This window comes from Podarcis erhardii (assembly GCF_964252035.2).
Source record: "Podarcis erhardii genome assembly, chromosome: 13".
Taxonomy (NCBI): Eukaryota; Metazoa; Chordata; class Lepidosauria; order Squamata; family Lacertidae; genus Podarcis; species Podarcis erhardii.
Genome location: NC_138502.1, coordinates 2,585,543 through 2,608,851, shown reverse-complemented (window position 1 = coordinate 2,608,851; position 23,309 = coordinate 2,585,543). Strand labels below are relative to the sequence as shown.

The 23,309-nt window shown below is 47.2% G+C and overlaps 1 protein-coding gene and 1 long non-coding RNA gene across 2 annotated transcripts in view; one reads left to right on the top strand and one right to left on the bottom strand.

Moving 5' to 3' along the window:
• The window catches only part of LOC309326839, a 163,304-nt gene that overhangs the window by 78,417 nt on the left and 61,578 nt on the right, over positions 1–23,309 (bottom strand). The window lies entirely within an intron of this gene.
• ACADVL (acyl-CoA dehydrogenase very long chain) overlaps positions 5,144–23,309 on the top strand; it is a 36,202-nt gene continuing 18,036 nt past the window's right edge. Inside the window, exons 1-9 of the mRNA XM_081835706.1 lie at positions 5,144–5,285; positions 6,113–6,191; positions 10,813–10,887; positions 15,802–15,874; positions 17,939–18,003; positions 18,467–18,601; positions 19,851–19,995; positions 21,208–21,337; positions 22,815–22,940. Coding sequence (XP_081691832.1) covers positions 5,221–5,285; positions 6,113–6,191; positions 10,813–10,887; positions 15,802–15,874; positions 17,939–18,003; positions 18,467–18,601; positions 19,851–19,995; positions 21,208–21,337; positions 22,815–22,940 — 893 coding nt within the window. The 5' untranslated portion in view covers positions 5,144–5,220. The remainder of the gene's footprint in view (positions 5,286–6,112; positions 6,192–10,812; positions 10,888–15,801; positions 15,875–17,938; positions 18,004–18,466; positions 18,602–19,850; positions 19,996–21,207; positions 21,338–22,814; positions 22,941–23,309) is intronic.

The window sequence follows — 23,309 nt, the reverse complement described above, 5'->3', positions numbered from 1 at the left end:
CCCCCCAACGTGAGATCATTCTTTTGGGTTTTTTTTATTGTGTTTTTCTAACACTACAACTCTTTGCATTTTGAAAGGTTTACAACCAAAGTGTCACTGGCGACGTTTGATTCCAGGGTCGCTGCCAGAATTGTGCTCTTTGCCCTGTTTGTAATAGAAAATGTGTTTGTTTCCTTTGCAGCCTGTTGCTGTTTCAGCTGCTAAAGTTTTCCATCCCGTGCGGGGGGCGGAGGCAACTTGAGGCAAAACCCCAACATCCTTTGCCCCCTGTTTGAATCCCAGGGAAAGACCAGGCTATTGATGTGGGGTAGGAGTCCTTTTGGTTCTAGGGCACAGAGTTCAGATTCCATCTTCAGGCTGTACATAATAATTACCGTATTTTTTGCCCTATAAGACTCACTTTTCCCCTCGTCTTATGGAGCGAATGCAGGCTGCGCAGCTATCCCAGAAGCCAGAACAGCAAGAGGGATTGCTGCTTTCACTGCGCAGCGATCCCTCTTGCTGTTCTGGCTTCTGAGATTCAGAATTTTTTTTTCTTGTTTTCCTCCTCCAAAAACTAGGTGCGTCTTGTGGTCTGGTGTGTCTTATAGAGCGAAAAATACGGTGTTTTGTTGGCAGTGGAGACTGGATCCAAAAGTTCTCTTCTGCCAGCGAAAGGAGGAATACTTTCTCTGTCATACAAAGGGGGAACTCTTGGATCTAGGCCTATATGGACCTCTTGTGTGCGACACTTTGGGGGGGAACACAGCTCAGGACTGAAATGCGTCTGTTTTGCTCACAGACGTGTCTCCCCCCCGCCCCAGCCCTTAAAATTCTTTTTAGAGAGAGAATTCGATTTTGAAGCTTCTCACTGGGCAGGATCTTCAGGGTTATAGTTCACCCTTTGCCTTGCAATGTAGGTGGGCAGGAGAACAAACCCCAAAGAATCTTCACCTGCAAATTGTCGCAGTAAGCCCTAAAACCAGGTTTTGTGCGGCCCGGGCAGATTGTGCCCACTTTGCTCCTTCCCTCTGGAGCTGGGGAGAAAGAAACCACAATTCCTGCCTTAGTATTATTATGCCCGACTCCAGAGATTGTAGTCTCTCTAGCGTTGCAAAAAAAAAGAACAGTCCAAGCCGCTGCCAGCCCGAGCTGGGGAAATAGGCATCCAGTTGCGGGTGTGCAGAGCCCCCTCCCCCCAAAAAACCTGGACATTGCCTTTAAAATGTAAAAATCCGGATGGGCATGTTAGCCCCCCAAAAGAGGGCATAACCGGGTTTTCCCGGACATATGGCATCCCTACTCTAGGGTCAAATAAGCTGCCATCCCCTAAGCCAGGAACCTTCATTTTTTTAATCGCAGGAGCGAATTGGGCGCGTGCAAAGTAAAGGCCTGGTTTTGTGGCTTTTGGAACACGTGAGTCAATCGGGGTGGAATATTTTGGGGTTTGTGCAACACTTTCAGGGCCTTTCTAACTAGGGACGCCCAGGATAAGAGCTGAGAGCCGAGATTCCTCAACACTTCCATCCTCCCGGATTCAGAAGCCAGGCCAGGGACTCTTGCAGAACGCAACCTTTTCCTCACCTGGATGGGAAGGTGGTTTGGCCAGCCGTGCTACGCCTCTCAGTTTCCACACCCAGGTGCAGAGCGTGGATGTTGAAATTTGCCTCTTGTTACCTCCTGAGCGGTGCCAGGTAGTATGTTGGTCTCGCTTCCTGCACTCTCTCTCTCTCTCTCTCTTTTAACTCTCCTGTTGCTGCCCCATCCAGAGTTGTAGCAATTCTATCCCCTGAATCCTGCAGAGTCTCATCCGGGGAAGAAGGGAAAAAGTGGAAGGGAGGAGGAAAGGTATTCAACGCCCCCACCCCACCCCGACTTGCCTCCCTCCCCAAACAGGGTACGAACTTCCTCTTCAATGGTGCTAGTTCCTTCCCGCCTGCACGTTCCTGCGAGTCTTTGTCTCTAGGTTGCAGCAGGAGACACCCCCCTAGGGATTGGGGCCCCTCTCCAGTATTTAGCCCTCCCCTCTCTCTAGGGGCCTGGGTGTGTGTGTGCGTGCGTGTGATCGGTAGCAGATAACTATTTTGTAATAACATATTTATTTTTTAGCTCTTTTGTGTACAAAAAAAAAAACCACCATTCAGTAATAATTAAAAAAACAACCAAATAAAACCAAAGTGTGTCAACTTGTGCGTTTTGTTTACGTGATGCTCGAAGGGTTTTTTTTGGGGGGGGGGCGGTAAACTGGATGGCAAGATTTGGAATTGGTGCTTTAGGCATCTTGCAGTTTTTTGGCAAAAAATGGTCTTCGATACTCAAGGTCAGGGGTCAGCAAACTTTTTCAGCAGGGGGCCAGTCCACTGTCTCTTAGACCTTGTGGGGGGTCAGACTATATCTATCTATCTATCATCTATCTATCTATCTATCTATCTATCTATCTATCTAGAACGAACAAATTCCTATGCCCCACAAATAACCCAGAGATGCATTTTAAATAAAAGCACACATTCAACTCATGTAAAAGCACGTAGATTCCCAGACCATCTGCGGGCCGGATTCGGAAGGCGATTGGGCTGCATCCGGCCCCCAGGCCTTATTTTGTCTGCCCATTCTCAAGGCCGAAATTGGAGGGCCAGCAGTTGGCCCACCTTACAAAGGGGAAAAAAAGGAAAGTTTGGGGGAGGGGAGTTCAGGGTGGCTATGGATTAAATTTACGCTGCGTGGGAATGGTTTATTTCCTTCCCCTCCTGACTGGAAAGTAACAGAACCTCCAACGTTCCTGCTGCGGAATAGGTAGGTCCCTTCACACTCCAGTCATTTCCTACCAAATTCTGCATGCAAATAGTGCAGGAGCATCTCCCCCAATCGAGAGTGCTTTGCCCTCCTTAAATATATTCCAAGCAAGGTTGACAGCAAGGAGTGGCAGAGCAGAAGGCAAGGACAATAATGGAACAATTTCAAATGGGATCTGGGATGTTTTGCTGAAAAGCAGATTGTCCCATGATAAGGGGGTCCTATAGATTTAGCCTCTCCCATTTGTCCCACAAGATAAGCTTGCCTTGCAGTTAAATTAGAAGAGTGACGCAAGGCAGAATCTGGCCCTACCTGTATCGCTAGACTACAATTCTCATCATCCCTGGCTATTGGACATGTCAGTTGGAGCTGATGCAAACTAGTTTCCTCCCAACAGCTTCCTGGAAGAAGCAGGCCACCCCTTGCAGGTTGATAGGCGGTAGGCACTCTGCACGGGCTCAGTGGCACCATGGTTTATGGCTGCATCCAGCCAAGACAAACCAGGATCTGAGCCAGAAAGAAGGGGCACGCCAAGTGAAGCGAGAACACCCTTGTTTAAATTCTGCCTCTTCTTCCCTGCCTTGGGACCCCAACATTATTCTTCAGACTGGGCTGTGGACCTCAGTTTCTGTGGCCTAGAAACCCCTTGAGCCCTAGTCCCCTTGTATGGTTGTTGGGGAGGGCGGAAGCTGCGCAGCCTGCCAGGGAGACCCCTGTTCCCCTCTGCACATGGACAGATGCACCCCTGGCGACAGCTTTAAATTAACCAGCATGGCGCATTGGTTAGAGTGTCGGACTAGGAACTTGAAGACCAGGTTTCAAATCCTGACTGGTGGACCATCGGCCAGTCGCCGCTTCTCTCAGCTTAACCTACCTCACAGGGTTGTTGTGGGGAGTAAAATTAGCGGGGCGGAGAACCATGCATGCCACCTTGATCTCCCTGAAAGAGAAAAGATGGTGTAATAAACATAAATCTGCCCTTCTTCCCTTATGGGGGACACAAGAGCCCTTATAGAGTCCTTTGTAGGTTCTCCATCGGTCGGAGAAAATAACAGAGGCCAACCAGAGAATATTGAGAAGCAAAGCAGCTCGTAAGCCTGATCTTTATTGAACTGTTGCAGCAGGCTGCTCTCCTTACACGCAGGAAAGGAGGAGGACCCCGAACCAAGGTGTGTCTGCCCTTATATAGACATTTGAAATTGCCAGCCCTGGAGTCCAAGGCCACCCCCAGAAACATCATACCTACATAACAGAAAGGGTGGTCTACAGCAGAAATCTGAGTGTGTTGTTTACCTCCTGTCTGGCAGGTTACCTGTTAATGGTCACTTGATTGGATACCCTGGGAAGCCTGGCCAGTCTTTTGTAATGACAAATACCGTATTTTTTGCTCTATAAGACTCACTTTTTCCCTCCTAAGAAGTAAGGGGAAGTGTGTGTGCGTCTTATGGAGCGAGTGCAGGCTGCGCAGCTATCCCAGAAGCCAGAACAGCAAGAGGGATTGCTGCTTTCACTGCGCAGCGACCCCTCTTGCTGTTCTGGCTTCTGAGATTCAGAATATTTTTTCCCTTGTTTTCCTCCTCCAAAAGCTATGGGTGCGTCTTGTGGTCTGGTGCGTCTTATAGAGCGAAAAATACGGTACTTATTCCTGAGCCAGATCACAGGCTCACACCCTATTCATACACAGACATACCCTTAAGACAGGATTTGTGAACCGAAAAGACAATGGGGAGGCTTTTCCATTTTCCTTCGACCTTGCAGAGAAATATTTGAGGTCAGTTTGGGAGGGACAAAATGGTTTCAGGACTTTTTCCTGTGGGGTTTCAGACATGTGGTTTATATATTCAGTTATAAACATTTTTATATACAGTGTGTGTGTGTGTGTGTACACACACACACATATATATGTACACACACACACACATGACCTTAATTTTTTTATTTCAGTGGGGCATTAATACAATAAAGCAGTGCTTTTTTATGGGGGAATGCAGGGGTACACACACCTCTAAACATTTTCTGAATCTAAGTTTGGCCTCATTGAGGGGCATTATTTCAATATGAGTAGGAAAATGAGACATTTGGGGGGGGCAGCACTGCAGTAAAGGAATAAATGCACCCCGGGGTGCACAGCCCTGGAATAGCAGGGGGAAGAAATGCACTTTGCATATGCTCAGGGCAGGCCAACTCTCTCCAAAACATCCCCACCAAAACATGCTTTCTTCCTCTGCTGGCCTGGAAAGGAAAGCCACGTCTGCATGGGGGAAGGAAACTACAACTCCCAGCATGCCCCGGGGCCATGGGTGGGGCAGGAAGTAATTAGCCCTATCCCCCCCCACACACACATATTTGAGCTGATGACCTTGCATAAGGAGGAGCAAGAGGCAGAAAGAGGCAAACAGAAACTTGCAAGCACCTCCAAGGCAGATCCCTTAGACACCCCCCCCAGCCATGCAGACTTTGAGGCTGCCCCCCAAGTTCTGCTGGAGCCTCCTGCGGCTGAGCAGCCCCCCAGGGTGAGTCTGGACCATGGTTTGGAAAGGGGGCAGGAAAAGTTGCCTTTTGGTGGGTGTGGGGTGGTGGTGTTTTTTGGGGGGGGATCTGGGTGTGGGGTGCTTTGGAAGGGGGTGGGGGCTGGTGGGAAAGGGGTTTAGGGGTGCAGAGAGTGGTGGGGAGCTATTGAGTGTGTGGTTCCAGGACCCTCCCCATAAGTGGATCATTTTGGGGAGACGGGATGGTGGGGTTACCTGTTGGGGGGCGATAGGAGACAGCTGTGCTTTTTTCCCTTAAAAAAATGTTTGGTTTTTTTTTTGGGGGGGGTACTCTCATTTTGACTCAAGAAAATCGCAATTTTATAGTTCAAATCGGGGGAATTAAGTACAGTAAATGGACCAAAGTACAAAGATTCACAAAATGTTTAGGGGTATGCGTACCCCCCAGAAAAAAAAAAGCACTGACTTTGAACTGGAAGGGATTAAACGGAAGAGTCTTAACTGGACTTTGAACAAACGTACAATTATTCGTCGCTGCTTCGAACTTTACTGTGTTATTACTTTCCTAAGTGGGTCCTGCGGGCTGCTCTTCTGAATAATTCTTTCTGTAGGGTGGTGGGGGCACTGAGGATGGGTTTAAGGAAACCAGGGGGTGGTGACCCTAAAAAGAAAATTGGGGAGCCTTCCTCCACACCCACAAAAAGCCTTTAGAAACTTGGCTGTTTCTTAAAAAATAAAATTATACATATTTACAACCACAGCCACTTTACCTGGCCAGGTAAAGTCAGGAGCCATTTCACTAATTCACCCTCTCCTCCTGAATTACCCCTTGCTTTTTCCCCCCTTCCCAGGTCTGGTGGGCTCCCGGCTTTGACGTACCCCCCTCCCCACCCAAATGGAAGGAGACTCTATGCTACGCAGACGGCGGAGGTATTTTGGGGGGGGAAGGAGCAGGGCCTATTTCTAGTTACGCCTCTTTATTTTAATGGGAATCCCCGATTGTGGTGGATCGGGCCCAGGGGCTTTTGCAGTTTGATGGTTGTGCAAAGGGGCTTTTGTTTTTTGTTTTAGGGGGGAGGTTTAAAAAGGTAAGGATTTGTGGGCCGTGTGGCGTGGGACGGTTGTTGTTTTGGGTGCTGGCAAAACAGGTCTGTGGACCTTTTAGCCCTTCCTCTATCATTATCCAAGACACATGGCTTCCTAATTTTGACGAATTGCGCACTCATTAATCTCATTTATGCTTGCAACACCCTTTGTTGGGCTTGACGCTTTCTGGGAGAGTGAGTCATGTTAAGTCATCCCTTCCTCCATGTGGACTAGGAGCGTGGTGGGTTTAAAAACCCAAAGCAGCTTTTGGAAAGTCAGGTGGATTTTATCCTAGGCTCATTGAGAAACCCACAGCTATTGGCCTCACTTATTCCTTTCCTCTTCTCCACTCTACCCCGGAAAAAGAATATATAAAAATTCTGAACCCCTGGTGCCCCAAATCCTTTTCAGGTTCCCACGACAGGGAGGCCAAAGTCCCCCCCCCCCAGTTGAAGTGCTTTGAAGTCAGAGTGTGTCCTTAGGATTTGGTTGCTCTAAAAGGCAACCCTTTCTCACCCAAATGTCTGGAACTGGCATCTATTAACTGCCCACCCCACAAAAGATGCATTTTGAGCACCCCCCCACTTTTTAAATAAACGCTCCACCCCAGAGGCAGCTGCAACCCCACCATGGTGATATCTAGCCACACATTTCCACCACCTCAAACCAGACGGATTTGTAACTTGTCGCTTCCAGACGTATTATTTTGTCTCGTAAATACGCTGCTTGCTTGTAGAATAAAGAACAGTTTACGAAGATGACGGAAAAGTGAAATTATCCAAAAAAAAACATGCTTTAAAACGGCTGTTTAAAGCAATCGGGTAATAATTAAGGTCAGCAATAAGCTGCTTCTTTCTTTTTTTTAACACGTGCAAACATTCCATATACCTGGGGAGGCTTGCCTAAACAAAAATGATTTTTTGGTAATTGCTTTATTAGAAGATTTTCTTGGTAGCAAAAGTGCATAAAGCGTCTGTTCTCAGTTCATAGAGTCCTTCATACATTGAATGTGAAACATTACTGTTAGGGGTTTGGGGGGAAATAGAAGTGGGGAGAAAAAGGGGGGCAGAGAAAGTAAACTTTCATCCATCTATCTATCTGTCTATCTGTCATCTGCCTGCCTGCCTGTTTGTAATTTGCTCTGAAAAGAGCACAAAAAGTCCCTGCCAGTCAGGGAATTCCAAAGTTTGGCTGCTGCTATGCGTAAAAGGCTGATTTTGTACAAATGATAATAATAATTTATTATTTATACCCTGCCCATCCGGCTGGGCTTCCCCAGCCACTCAGGGCGGCTTCCAGCAAAATATTAAAATACAGTAATACATCAAACATTAAAAGCTTCCCTAAACAGGGCTGCCTTCAGATGTCTTCTGAAAGTCAGATAGTTGTTTATTTCCTTGACATCTGACAGGAGGGTGTTCCACAGGGCGGGCGCCACCACCGAGAAGGCCCTCTGCCTGGTTCCCTGCAACCTCACTTCTCGCAGGGAGGGAACCGCCAGAAGGCCCTCAGAGCTGGACCTCAGTGTCCGGGCAGAACGATGGGGGTGGAGATGCTCCTTCAGGTCTACTGGGCCTTTGAGGCCGTTTAGGGCTTTCAAGGTCAGCACCAACACTTTGAATTGTGCTCGGAAACGTACTGGGAGCCAGTGTAGGTCTTTCAAGACCGGTGTTACACGGTATTCCAGTCCCCAGTCTAGTGGCCGCATTCTGGATTTGTTGTAGTTTCCCTTCAAAGGTAGCCCCATGTGGAGCGCATGGCAGTAGTCCAAGCGGGAGATAACAAGAGGATTGCGGTGCAGGGATTGTGTGTCACCTGCAGCCCTGCCGGTTCTGCAAATCGAGGTGTTATTCTGGATATCCTTCCCTCCCTGACTTCCACGCGGCATTTTCTAGGGGAAAGGTCAGGTTATTTAATCCCCGATTTGGGAAGTATGTAGGGGAAAGGTGAGCTGTCACCAGCTGAGCCCCAGGCGCCCTGGTGATGTGGCTGCAAAAGGAGGAAGATTGCTCATCCCAGCTGCGTTGGAATTCCTGGAACAAAGCAGCAAATGTCCCAGCCGTCCTGGGATCCCGCCAGGAGTTTCCTCCGCAGTTTCCCTCCCACTGCAGGGTTGATTTCAGGTTCAGCTCCAGTCTGAACCAGTAAGAGGGACTGTGCTGGGTTCGGCCGGAGGACCAGCACCCTGCTCCCAGCAGTGGCCAGGCTGAATCAGAGTTCTTAACTGCACATGCGTGGGTTGCGATTCGGCGCATGCGCAAAGCACGATTTAGCGCTTCTGCGCAAGCACCGAAACCCAGAAGTAACCCGTTCCGGTACTTCCGGGTTCGGCACAGTGCGCAACCCGAAATCGCGCAGGCATCTGTAACCCGAGGTATGACTGTATTATAGAATTGGGAGGGGACCCCCCAGCGGTCATCTAGCCCAACCCCCTGCAATGCTGGAACCTCAACTAAAGCATCCACTGTCAAGCAGCTCTGGCTGTCAGAATGTTCCTCCTGATGTTGAGCCGGAACCTTCTTTCTTATAATTTCATTTCACTTTTCATTTGTATACAGTGGTGCCTCGCAAGACGAAATTAATCCCTTCTGTGAGGCTCTTCGTCTAGCGGTTTTTTTGTCTTGCGAAGCAAGCCCATTGACGGATTAGCGGCTTTTAGCGGATCAGCTGATAAGCGGCTTAGCGGCTTAGGAAAAGGGGGGGGAGGGGAAAAACCCCGCAGGAACTCGCAAGACATTTCGTCTTGCAAAGCAAGCCCATAGGGAAATTCGTTTTGCGAAGCACCTCCAAAACGGAAAACCCTTTCGTCTAGCGGCTTTTCTGTCTTGCGAGGCGTTCGTCTTGCGGGGCACCACTGTACCGTCTTTCTGTTTTACTATAGCCAAGGCGGTTTGCAATCTGAAGAAACAACAAAGAACGTACACCTTGTAACAATCTAATCCAATGCAAAAATGTGATAATAAAACATAACTTTAGAATAAGCAACTTATATAAAATAAAGTAGTATTCAACAAATAATAATAATAATAATAATAATAATAATAATAATAATGGTAATAATAATGATAGTAATAGAGTCATACCTCGTGTCTGGAACGGATTAATCTGTTTTGCATTAAAGTCGTACCTTGGTTCTCAAACTTAATCTGTTCCGGAAGTCCGTTCCAAAACCAAAGCATTCCAAAACCAAGGCACACTTTCCCATAAAAAGTAATGCAAAACGGATTAATCCGTTCCAGAGTTTTAAAAACAACCCCTAAAACAGTAATTTAACTTGAATTTTACTATCTGACAAGACCACTGATCCATAGAATGAAAGCAATAAACAATGTACCGCAATCACACAATCACTCAGTAGCTGAACTGGGTTCCGCACAGTCACAAAAACAGAACAAAAAAGAGCCGCAAAAATAAAAACGCAAAGTAAATAGCAAAAACAGGTAGACCTCAGCGTAACACTCAAAACAGAAGCGTAACACTCATATATTTCCAGTAAGAATATATTCACCGTATCAATTTCTCCTCGCTACTCGTACTTTCTTATCTACACCTAATCTCTGGTTTTATTCCCTGATTTGTTAATGACTCCCTTCTATGCGTTTCCTAATTTCTCACATCTTAAAATTTCTGCGTCCGCTCTTGTTCTACGGAAGACCATTCTCTTAACTCTGGAATTTAGTCTATGCTCAGCCAAGAGTAATCATTGGAAACATATTTCATCATCTAATTTTTTAAAAACATCCCATTCTGCTTTGATTCTCGGCCGAGGTCCTTCTGCATCAATAGGAGTATAGCATCTAGATCAAGGGAAGTAATAGTGCCACTGTATTGTGCTCTGGTCAGACCTCACCTGGAGTACTGTGTCCAGTTCTGGGCACCCCAGTTCAAGAAGGACACTGACAAACTGGAACGGGTCCAGAGGAGGGCAACCAAAATGGTCAAAGGCCAGGAAACGATGCCTTATGAGGAACGGCTAAGGGAGCTGGGCATGTTTAGCCTGGAGAAGAGGAGGTTAAGGGGTGATATGATAGCCATGTTCAAATATATAAAAGGATGTCACATAGAGGAGGGAGAAAGGTTGTTTTCTGCTGCTCCAGAGAAGCGGACACGGAGCAATGGATCCAAACTACAAGAAAGAAGATTCCACCTAAACATTAGGAAGAACTTCCTGACAGTGAGAGCTGTTCGACAGTGGAATTTGCTGCCCAGGAGTGTGGTGGAGTCTCCTTCTTTGGAGGTCTTTAAGCAGAGGCTTGACAACCATATGTCAGGAGTGCTGTGATGGTGTTTCCTGCTTGGCAGGGGGTTGGACTCGATGGCCCTTGTGGTCTCTTCCAACTCTAGGATTCTATGATTCTATGATTCTCTTGACTGGTTAGCAGGTTGATAAGTCAACAAAGCTTTATATATAATTTCTCTAGCCGGAAAGCCTCTACACCAATAACGTTCTTGTCGCTTTTTGCAGGCTGTGCTGGATAAATCGAGTGCGAAGTCCGACGCAGTTTCCCAAGCGATACCGGAAAAGAAACCTTTAATAGCAGTAGGTGCTTTTTTCCTATTTTGGGGCAGGGACGACAATGACAGGGAATTGATGGTGGGGAAGATATTCGGCAGATTGAATTGAATTTTCGGAAACACAAAGGCAGGGGCTTCGGTGGTCTCCTGGTTCTCTGACCTGCCACCCCGATTTTGAGGGAAAATGCTGTCCTGAAAAATCGGAGTCGTATATTGCTGTGCAAACCCCTGACCTCCCCACTGACTTGAGCTTCCGGGATGTTACGGGGTATTCACAAACATTCATTCTTTGTGCTCAGAGGGCGGTGGGGGAGAGGACTGCCTGAGCAAGGGGCCCCATGCGTTTTGGGACGTAACTGTTTGAAAGGCTGACTTTTAAATTAAATGCCCTTTTCAATGTGCCGTGCGAGGGGGGTTATTATTACTATTATTATTAATAATAATACATTTTTATTTGTACCCCGCCCTCCCTAGCCAGAGCTGGGCTCAGGGCGGCTAACGCCAGTAAAATTGCAATCAAAAATAAAAATAAAAAGTACAAGTTAAAATATATTTGGGTTGTCTTTGTTATTTTTATTTTTTAATATATTGTAATTTTGTGTTGCGTTGCCCTGAGATTTATGGGCATAGGGCAACATGCAAATTTAATATATGGTGATAATTCTGCTGCAAACCCCCCACCCTATTCACCATGAGAGGCCCTTTTCCTGGTCTCTGCCACTGTACACGGTTGGGCAGGTGGTATCCAAGGCCAAGGGGCCTTTATTTCATGTCCTGTCTTTGGAGTACCTTAAGAACATAAGGATTGCTGTGCCGGATCAGGCCAGAGGCTCACCTAGGCCGGTACTCTGTTCTTGCCAGGGCCACCCTGATGCACATTATTGGTAACCCCTGGGCAGGATCCGAACACAAGACCCTCTCCCCTCCTGCGCTTTCCAACGACTGGCGTTGAAAGCGACTTTCCCTCCGACAGTGGAGCCGTTTTCCAAAAATATAGCTAAACGTAAATTAACAAATATAATTAAATGGGATGATAAGGGTGTGAGCGCGACAGCCCTGGCAGCTAATTATAGGGCAGGTATAATTCCAAAACATATGCGTGTGGGCGTTCCTGCACTGGCGAAAGTTGGCTGGTATTAATATCTCCCCTGCCTTTATTCTCCTTTGCAGAGAGAGACGTGGTTTAAATCAGTGTTTCCAAACCTTGAGCCTCCAGCTGTTTTTGGACTACAACTCCCATCATCCCTAGCTAGCAAGACCAGTGGTCAGGGATGATGGGAATTGTAGTTCAAAAACAGCTGGAGGCCAAAAGTTGGGAAACACTGGTTTAAATTTATGTCGGTCTGCATGCTGCTGTCGGTTGTGAGCTACCGCAAGAGCATCTGAACCGACACGGGCTTTTTTTTGTTACACAGAGTGAGGCCCTGTGGTCCAGGCTGGCTGGCTGGTTCTCCAGGGTCTCTGATTGCTTCTTCCGAGCCCTTCACGGAGGTGGCAGGATTTGAATCCGAGACCTTATGCAGGCCACGCAGGTGCCTTTCCCACCAGATTCCTAAGAATGTGAGGAAAACCTCCTGGATCAAGCCCATGGCCCAGCCAGCCCAGGATCCCGTGCTCACAGCGGCCAATCACGTGCAGGATCCGATCGCAAGAGCCCTATCCCCTCCTCCTGTGGGGATAGGGCTCTTACACACACACACCATATTTTTCGCTCTATAAGACGCACCAGACCACAAGACGCACCTAGTTTTTGGAGGAGGAAAACAAGAAAAAAAATATTCTGAATCTCAGAAGCCAGAACAGCAAGAGGGATCGCTGCGCAGTGAAAGCAGCAATCCCTCTTGCTGTTCTGGCTTCTGGGATAGCTGCGCAGCCTGCGTTCGCTCCATAAGACGCACACACATTTCCCCTTACTTTTTAGGAGGGAAAAAGTGAGTCTTAGAGAGCAAAAAATACGGTAATTTTTATTAATTTTCCCTTAATAACATTCCAATTGGTAACAGATCAAATCAAATCTTGCCACTTCATAATGCAAATATACCCACAACATAACTGGCTGTGTTTAACTATATAATTTCTTTATACATCAGATAAACATAGCTCTTTTCACATTATCTAATTGAGTAGAAGCAATTAAGGACCAACATTTAGAACAGGAAATACAAATAGACCAGTTCTTATATATGTAACGTCCAAATAGAAGCTTTTTGTGTTCCATGTATGTCTTAGCGCTTAGGTGTCAAACGTAACAACTTTAAGGAGCAGTATTTGCAAAAGATGGAACTTTTCTTCGCAATGTTCCACATCTGCCTTTTGCAAAGTATGTTGTTGTATGCTGTATGCAGATATCAGATGAAGGATACGAAACATCTTAACGTGCCTTTGCAAAATATAGTTGCTGTATGCTGGTGTCAGACGAAAGAACTTAAATGTGACAAGGATTCCCAGAATAATACTTTGTTTTGCCCTGCCGGGCTTCGTCAGCCGTGCATACTCTAAAAAATCTTAATACAAAAAAATAAAGCCAGTTATATATTCCAAATTAAATAATTTAATGGGACTTCCCATGTTCTGGCTGTCAGGAGAAAGTTTCTTTCACTTGTTCCTGCATTATTCTTCTCTTGTTTTTTCCAGTTTCATAATTCTGCTCTTAACCTTTGTCTTATCATTGCTGGTGTATGACTTTCTATCATATTTAGCAAGTCCGTATGTCTATTAACCTGCAAGAGGCCTTTTTATTCCGTCTTGTTATCCGCCGGTTGATTTTCAGCTCACCTCCTCACTTCATTCCACAGTTTTATCTTCAAGAGCTCTGGGCTCACTTCCCAGCTCTCCTTCGTTTGAGTTAGGCACAGCAGTCTTTCAGATCTTTTAACAAGCTGATAGTCCAAATACGAGTTTTCCGTAGAAAAGTAATGCTGTGAGGTATATTTTACATTCAATAATTGTGTGGTTTCTCTAAAATCCTAGCTTGCTAGCCCCCGGGCCCTAGGGGAAGCTCACAAAGATCAACGATTCACCCTCATTTTCACATTAATCCATGTACAAAATCAGATGCAGCTTTGGGTGTGAAATATTAAAAACGAAGATCGTGGCCACTGGGCCCATCACCTCCTGGCAAATAGAAGGGGAAGAAATGGAGGCAGTGAGAGATTTTACTTTCTTGGGCTCCATGATCACTGCAGATGGTGACAGCAGCCACGAAATTAAAAGACGCCTGCTTCTTGGGAGAAAAGCAATGACAAACCTAGACAGCATCTTAAAAAGCAGAGACATCACCTTGCCAACAAAGGTCCGTATAGTTAAAGCTCTGGTTTTCCCAGTAGTGATGTATGGAAGTGAGAGCTGGACCATAAAGAAGGCTGATCGCCGAAGAATGGATGCTTTTGAATTCTAGAGCTGGAGGAGACTCTTGAGAGTCCCATGGACTGCAAGAAGATCAAACCTCTCCATTCTGAAGGAAATCAGCCCTGAGTGCTCCCTGGAAGGACAGATCCTGAAGCTGAGGCTCCAAGACTTTGGCCTCCTCATGAGAAGAGAAGACTCCCTGGAAAAGACCCTGATGTTGGGAAAGATGGAGGGCACAAGGAGAAGGGGACGGAGAGGACGAGATGGTTGGACAGTGTTCTTGAAGCTACCAGCATGAGTTTGACCAAACTGCGGGAGGCAGTGGAAGACAGGAGTGCCTGGCATGCTCTGGTCCAGGGGGTCACAAAGAGGCAGACACCACTAAACGACTCAACAACAACAACCTTCCCCAATTGTATTCCATTGGTTGTCCTCAGCCCCCACTGGGAGGAGGCCGTTTCTCTTTTGTCCTGCCTCACAGCCTGTGCCATTTTCTCATCCCAGTGACCAATATTGAGAAGTACCGTATTTTTCACTCCATAAGACGCACTTTTTTCTTCCTAAAAAGTTAGGGGAAGTGTCTGTGCGTCTAATGGAGTGAATGCACGGTCCCTGGAGCCGAATTGCCCAGGGGCAAAAAGCAGATCATGCTTTTTTTTGAAAGAGGGAAGTGGGTGTTGAAACAAAGCCGCTGATTGGTTCAGGGAGAGATAAGGGACGCTTATCCCCCCCTGGGAGGGGGGAGGTAAAGACAGCAAACTTGCAAGGGGGGGGGGACAGGAAGACCAAAGCAATAAGGAGAGAAATTAGAAGGAAAGGAGGAGCTCCAGCTAAGGAAAAGACACTAAGGCAAACAAGAGGGAAGGGGGTGTTGAAAGGAAACAGCTGATCCGTAGGATCGCAAGAGAGATAAGGGAGGCTGCCTGGGAGGGGGGAGGTAAAAGCCCATGGATCCTCAGGATTTTTGCATTGGAGCACCCCAAATTCACCGTCAGATCACATAGCACGTCCATGGCTGCAGCCTGCACCCAAAAAATCACGCACCCACAGTTGCCTGGGGCTGCAATGGCGCAAAAACGTGGTTCCAAAGCACAGATCCACATGGATCCTCAGGATTTTTGCATTGGGTCACCAAAATTCACCATCAGATCACCTGTCTGTGGCCACAGCATGAACCACAAAAATCATACATCCACTGTTTCATTTAGAATATTTTATTTCTTGTTTTCCTCCTCTAAAAACTAGGTGCGTCTTATGGAGCGAAAAATACGGTATTACTGCCTCCAGAGCCCTCCTGACTACTTTTCCTCCCTGAGTTGGTCTAATCCATCTTTAAAGGCAGCCATGTTGGCCGCCGTCCTTCCCTCCTGTGGCAGGGAGTTCCAGAGTTTCTATGCATTGTTTACCAAAGGGCTTCCTTTTTAATCTGTCCTGAATACCTCCAACATTCAGCTTCTAGTGTTGTGAGAGAGGGAGAAAATGTTTGTCGCGTTCTGTGGGATAGGCATGCTTTTGTCGAATTCCGTCATGCATTTCCTCTAAATTTAAGAAGCCCCAAGTGTTGCAACTCTTCCTCTTGTTCTCCATCCAGGAGTCGAAGTCATTTGCCGTTGGGATGTTCAAGGGCCAGGTCAACACAGAACAAGTGTTCCCTTATCCTTCAGGTAAACATCAGGGCTTGGAGAGGAGATGGGTTGGAGGACTTTAATGTTTGATGTGTTACTGTGTTTTAGTTTGTTGGAAGTTGCCCAGAGTGGCTGGGTAACCCAATTAGATGGGCACCATGTAAATAATAATAATAATAATCCAGAGTACAGAGCGTGGGTAGGCAAACTAAGGCCCGGGGGCCGGATCCGGCCCAGTTGCCTTCTAAATCCGGCCTGCAGATGGTCTGGGAATCAGCGTGTTTTTACATGAGTAGAAATGTGCCCTTTTCTTTAAAATGCATCTCTGGGTTACAGTGGTACCTCGGGTTACATATGCTTCAGGTTACACACTCCGCTAACCCAGAAATAGTACCTCGGGTTAAGAACTTTGCTTCAGGATAAGAACAGAAATCATGCTCCGGTGGCGCGGCGTCAGCAGGAGGCCCCATAGGCTAAAGTGGTGCTTCAGGTTAAGAACAGTTTCAGGTTAAGAACGGACCTCCGGAATGAATTAAGTACTTAACCCGAGGTACCACTGTATTGGGAAATGATCCATAATGAATTGAAAAAAATGTTTAAAAGTACTTTCCAAACAAACCCAGAGTCCTTTCTGTTGGGGATAATTCAGACTGAAATTCCCAGGTGTCAAAAAAGGTTATTTATGTACGCCACTACTGCGGCCTGTGTTTTGTTAGCCCCAAAATGGAAAACAAGCGAGGTCCCAACCAAAGAAGAATGGCAACTTAAGTTGACAGAATATGCCCTAACATATAGAATGAGAGAACAAGAAGAAGATACGTTTAAAGAAGACTGGAAAACGTTTATTGACTATATGGGAAATAATTGTGTACAGCTGAAAACGCTGGCAGCATTAAGATCAATTAACAGTGTAAACATGTTTTGATGGGTGCAGTAATGGAATACTGAATGGTGTCGTTCTTGTAAAATATGCTGGGATTTGTGATATGTAAAACGAACTATGAAAAGAGAAGAATGGAAATCATTGGTATCTTAAGGATGTAAAATGAGTATTTTAAATTGTAAAACTGAAAACTTAATAAAATTATATACAGAAGGAAAGGAAATGCAAATAATAATAATATAATAGCAATTCATACACCTGCCAGAAACCCAGCCCAAGACCCCCTTCATTTTGAGTCCTGGACTGTCTCATTTCCTGTACTTTCCTCCTGAGAACTAGGCACGTCAATCAGCGGCCCATGTTTGACCTAGTCCAGCATCCCCAACCTTCGGCCCTCCAGATGTTTTGGACTACAATTCCCATCATCCATGACAACTGGTCCTGTTAGCAAGGGATCATGGGAGTTGTAGGCCAAAACATCTGGAGGGCCACAAGTTGGGGATGCCTGACCTAGTCCTAGAGACCATGGGTAGGCAAACTTAGGCCCAAATCCGGTCCAGTCACCTTCTCAATCCAGCCTGCGGATGGTCCGGGAATCAGCGTGTTTTTACATGAGTAGAAGGTGTGCTTTTATTTAAAATGCATCTCTGGGTTATTTGTGGGGCCTGCCTGGTGTTTTTACATGAGTAGAAGGTGTGCTTTTATTTAAAATGCATCTCTGGGTTATTTGTGGGGCATAGGAATTCGTTCATTATTATTTTTCTTGCCAAAATATAGTCCGGCCCTCCACAAGGTCTGAGGGACAGTGGACAGGCCCCCTGCTGAAAAAGTTTGCTGACCCCTGGACTAGCCAAACAAATTTCTTAATATCGCTTCTTTCTTCCGTAAAGGGCAACTCTAGGTGTGCAGGGCTAAGTTGCCCCTTTTCCTTAATAATAATAATTTATTATTTATACCCCACCCATCTGGCTGGGTTTCCCCAGCCACTCTGGGCGGCTTCCAAACGAATATTAAAAACAATGCGGCTTGGCGTGCAGTTAAGAGAATCCAGCCAGCCGTCTCAGATGGGAAAAGCTTGGAGAGTCTAAAAAGCAGAAGGAGGCAAGGAAATCCGAATCGGTTCCACAGCAAGGTGCATGTTGGAGTTTGGAAAAGCAACTTGCTAGGAGGGCTAGCAGGCTAGCAGCGACTGATATTTTCCTTCCCTTCTCTTATTACAGTTCTAAATGAAGATCAAGCCCAGACACTGAGAGAGCTGGTGGGCCCCGTCTCTCGGTTCTTTGAGGTGAGGACTCCCAGAATGGCATCTGTCTTAATAATAATAATAATTTATTAGGGCAGGGCCAGAATTATGTCGGTGGGAATTGCGGAGAAATGGCAGGTTTTGGCTGAACCTTGGGGGACATATTCCCAACAGCGAGGGGAAACGCAGAATGGGTTTAAATCACAGGTAGGCAACCTAAGGCCCGGGGGCTGGATCCGGCCCAATCGCCTTCTAAATCCGACCTGCAGACGGTCCGGGAATCAGTGTGTTTTTACATGAGTAGAATGTGTCCCTTTATTTAAAATGCATCTCTGTGGTGCATAAGAATTTGTTCATTTCCTCCCCGCAAAATATAGTCCGTCCCGCCCCCCACAAGGTTGGAGGGATGGTGGACCGGCCCCATGCTGAAAAAGTTTGCTGACTCCTGGTTTAAATAGACGCTTTCCCCATCATCTGACTCTCCCTTCCTCCCTCTCTCCACCAGGAGGTGAACGACCCGGCCAAAAATGATGCACTGGAGAAAGTGGAGGACAAGACCATGGAAGGCCTGAAGGAGCTGGGAGCTTTTGGCTTGCAAATCCCCGTCGAGCTCGGGGGGCTGGGGCTCAGCAACACCCAGGTGAGGCTCGAGGGCTGGCGCCCCCCCCCATCCTTCCCCTAAATGCTACCAGACTCATAGGGAAGCCTAGGAACATAGCTGTCAACCGTCCCGTATTTGCCGGGAAACTCCCTTATCCCAGCGCTGTGTCCCGCTGCTGTCCTTTACTGATGATGTCCCTTAAATTTCCCGGGTTTCAAAGGTAGCAGCTCCTCTCCCTCCCTCCCTCCCTCTCTGCCGGCCAGAGAGGAGGGAGGCTCCAACTGTGTTGCTTGGCTGCCTGGCCCGCCCCCCTCCGGCCTCCCCTCACCAGCCTCGGCCCCCGGGAACCCCTCCCCGCTGGGATTGAGAGGAGAGCAAGGGCAACCATAGAGAAAGCAGTTCAGAGAGAGGAGGCAGGAGGCAGGTGTTCCAAGGGCTAACCATAGAGGGGGAAAGCGGAGGAAGGACCACAAGAGCTTCTCCCATAGATTTGGAGTGGTAGACTAGCATAGATGGGTCTGATCTGCGGGTTTACTTCGGGCGCTATTTCCCCCCCTCCCCCCGCCCCACCTGGTGGAATTGAGAGCTGCAGATGGAGCACGAGAGAAAAGAGACAGAACTGCAGCAGCTTGGACTTCGTTTTGCACGAAAAGTGGTTGCTGCTTGTACAATGCTGCCCCGCAAGACGAATGCCTCGCAAGACGAAAAACTCGCTAGACGAAAGAGTTTTCCGTTTTTTTGAGTCATTCCGCAAGACGAATTTCCCTCTGGGCTTGCTTTGCAAGACGAAAAAACCGCAAGACGAAGAGACTCATGGAACAGATTAATTTCGTCTTGCGAGGCAACACTGTAGTTATTTAATTCCAGTGTTTCATCAGCTGGTGTCTTGAGCAGCAACCTCTGGAAACGAAGGGCTAAAACCCAAATTATCTGGTCCCTTTTAACTTCGTATTTCAGCTGGTTGACTAAAATCCCTTATTTTGGCTGCTGGTCCCTTATTTTCAAATCTGTACGTTGACAGCTATGCCTAGGAAGGAAACAACATGGAGGTTTGTGAGCTTAGAGTGATTTCCTGCTGCTCTGTGCAGCCATTGGTCAAGGTGCTGTGATGTCATGGAATGTTCTCAGACATTGTCCTTTCAGGGATGGGGGCGGCTTTCCTGCTTTGAGGAAGGCTGAGCTTTCTTGCCACTGAGAAAAATGTGCTCTGCCCATGCTCAGAGGCGCGCGAGAGAGCTTTGAATGCTTCACGGCTGACACCCCTTCTTTTTCTCTCTTCCCGCCGCAGTATGCGCGAATGGTGGAGCTCGTCGGCATGCACGACCTGGGGGTGGGCATCACCTTGGGGGCCCACCAGTCGATCGGGTTTAAAGGCATCCTCCTCTATGGCACCAAGGAGCAGAAGGAAAAGTACCTCCCCAAACTGGCAACAGGTAAGGGGTCGTGGCCTTGTGGGGGGTGGGGAGCTGAGGGGCAGAGACATCATAACCAGGGGCAGGCGATGGGGAGGCGAGGGGCAGAATAAGGGGCTGAGGGAGGAAGTTGAGGGAGGGAAGTGCACCCTGCAACACGGTCCCTCCTGCTGCGTGAATCCCCGCTTCAAGGGTTCCTCGCTTCACAAGTTCCCCCTTTCGCCACCCAACATCCCATTTACCTGCCTAAATTCCCTTTCATCATGGTGTATGTGTGTTTTTTGTGTGTGCACAAGGTTGGGTTGTGTTATTATTTTTTGAAATAGTTATAATATATAAACTTATAACAAAATCCATTGAAAATCCATATCGCGAGATCTCTCTGAATCTCATGACTGCCTCCCCTCCCTTCCAGGGTCCTAGTGTCAATATTTACATTTGCATAGCAGCCTGTTATCCACATTTTTTTCCTCCATGTAAATTGTCCGTAGTCTTTGTTACCTTGCAAGTGAGAGTAAAACCCTGCTAGTGTTTTCATCTGCTTACAGTAGTTTCCTAAATAAACTATATACATTCCCCCCCCCATTCTTTTTTTAAAGTTCGTATCATCTTAGTTCCTTAGCTTTCCAGTTAATTTGGCCATTTCGGCATAGTCCGTCAACTTGGTTTGTCGTTCTTCCCTGGTCGGGATTTTTTCTTCTTTCCCATCCGGGTTGTGTTATTTGGATCACGAGGGTTGAGGTATGCTTATATCGCATAAAACTTGGAAGCCGCTTCAGACCTTGTAGGCAAAGGTGACTGTGCGTATTTTGGATCCCTCTGTCTTCCCATGACGACCCTCTTTTTAAAAAAAATACAGTGGTACCTCGCAAGACGAATGCCTCAAAAGACGAAAAACTCGCAAAACGAAAGAGTTTTTCGTTTTTTGAGTTGCTTCGCAAGACGGATTTCCCTATGGGCTTGCTTCGCAAGACGGAAACGTCTTGCAAGTTTGTTTCCTTTGTCTTGCGAGTTTGTTTCCTTTTTCTTAAAACCGTGCATTCACTTCGAGGAGCAACTCATAGCACGCGGTGTGGTACCCTTTTTTGAGGTTTTTGAAGACTCTGGTGATTTTTGAAGCTTTTCCAGAGTCCGTGCTTCGCAAGACGAAAAAATCGCAAGACGGAAAAACTCGCGGAACAAATTAATTTCGTCTTGCGAGGCACCACTGTAAAATAAAATAAAACCCTCTAGGTGAGACCATTGCTGCGTACTGCCTGACGGAACCCACTAGCGGCTCGGACGCGGCTTCCATCCGATCCACGGCTGAGCTCAGCCCCTGCGGCACTTACTACACTCTCAACGGGAGCAAGATTTGGATCAGGTGAGTTGGGGGCCAGCCTGGGAGGAGGAGGAGGAGGAGGAGGAGGCATGGATTGGGGCAGGGTGGGGGGGAGTGGTTGCCACCCACCTTGGAGCAGAGATTTCACCAAAAAGAGCCTTGAACCTGCCACACTTCTCGTTGGAAAACACCCCCTTCCTCAGTATATTTTGGATAATTTTTATACTGCCGCTTTTGATCATATATTACTACTACTACTATTATTATTATTTATTGAATATATATACCGCCCTATACCCAGAGGTCTCAGGGAGGTTCACATAAAAAGATCGCAGTGTGAAAAATAAAAATAAAAGCAATGACCCAATAATACAGACCCCCAAAAGAGCCACATTTTAAAAGGGTATGAGATGTTGATTGGGTCAACCAAAGGCCTGGTTAAAAAGGAACGTGTTTTTATATCTATATCTATATCTATATCTATATCTATATCTATATCTATATCTATATCTATATCTATATACAGTGGTGCCTCGCAAGACGAAATTAATCCGTTCCGCGAGTCTCTTCGTCTAGCGGTTTTTTCGTCTTGCGAAGCAAGCCCATTGATGGATTAGCGCTATTAGCGGCTTTTATCGGCTTAGCGGCTTAGCGGATAAGCAGATAAGCGGCTTAGCGGCTTAGAAAAAGGGGGGGGGAACCCGCAGGAACTCACAAGACATTTTCGTCTTGCGAAGCAAGCCCATAGGAAATTTGTTTAGCGAAGCACCTCCAAAACGGAAAACCCTTTCGTCTAGCGGGTTTTTCGTCTTGCGAGGCACCACTGTATCTATCGATCTATCTATCTCAGTGTGTGTGTGTGTATTCACACACACACACACATACATATTTACTGACCTGTATTATTATTTTTGGATGAACCCCCCCCCCCCGTATTTTTCGCTCTACAGGATGCACCTGACCATAGGACGCACCTTGTTTTAGAGGGGGAGAACAAGAAAAAAAATTTCTCCCCCTCTCTGCTCAGCGCCCCTTCAGCGAAGCGGCAGGAGAAACGGAGCCCCTTCCATTTCTCCTCCCGCTTGGCTGAAGGGGCGATGCATAGCTCTCCCTCTCTGCTGAAGCCGGGAGAGTCAGCGAAAGGAACCCAAAGCCTCCGGAGCGCAGCAGGAACTCGCGCTGTAATCCGAAGGCTTCAGCGCACCGACCCCTCTCGCTCTCCAGGCTTCAGCGAAAGCAACGCAAAGTCTCCGGAGCTCGGAGGGAGCGCTCGCTCTGTGCTTCGGAGGCTTCACGTTGCTTTTGCTGAAGCCAAGGAGCCTGCATTCGCTCCATAAGACGCACACACATTCCCCCTTAATTTTTGGAGGGGAAAAAGTGCGTCCTATAGAGCAAAAAATACGGTATATTACTATAGACCTTCAAATGTGAGGTTGGAGGCTTGCCTGTGGTCCTGCAGTTACGAGCGCCAACACCCCCACCCCCCCCCGGCAAATCCTGACTGGCAAATCTCTTGCAGCAACGGCGGCCTTGCGGATATATTCACCGTTTTCGCAAAAACGAAGATAAGGGACGAGGCGACTGGAGAAGTGAAGGACAAGATCACGGCCTTCATAGTGGAGCGAGCCTTTGGGGGCGTCACACGGTGAGTAGTATCGGAGCAAGCCACCTCACTCCAGCTTCGGCTTATTCCTCTACCCGGGCCTATATTGCCTGCTCTGGCTCTCAGCTGCTCTCCAGATTCTCAGGCCACGCACAGGAGGAGAGATTCCCTGGCTCTGCTCACTGGAGATTGAACTTGGAAGCTTCTGCATTTTTAAAAACGAGGAATTTACAAGAATGCCTGCAAATGATACGTATGTGAACATTTAAAATTGGGGACTCTCCACTAACTTATTACAGGAAGGAGCTTCCTTAATCGTCAGTGCCTGGCGACGTAGAAAAATTTCCTGCAGGCATTTAAAGGTTAAAACACATTGACTGTATTTTTCCTTGTACAAGACTTTATTTTTTT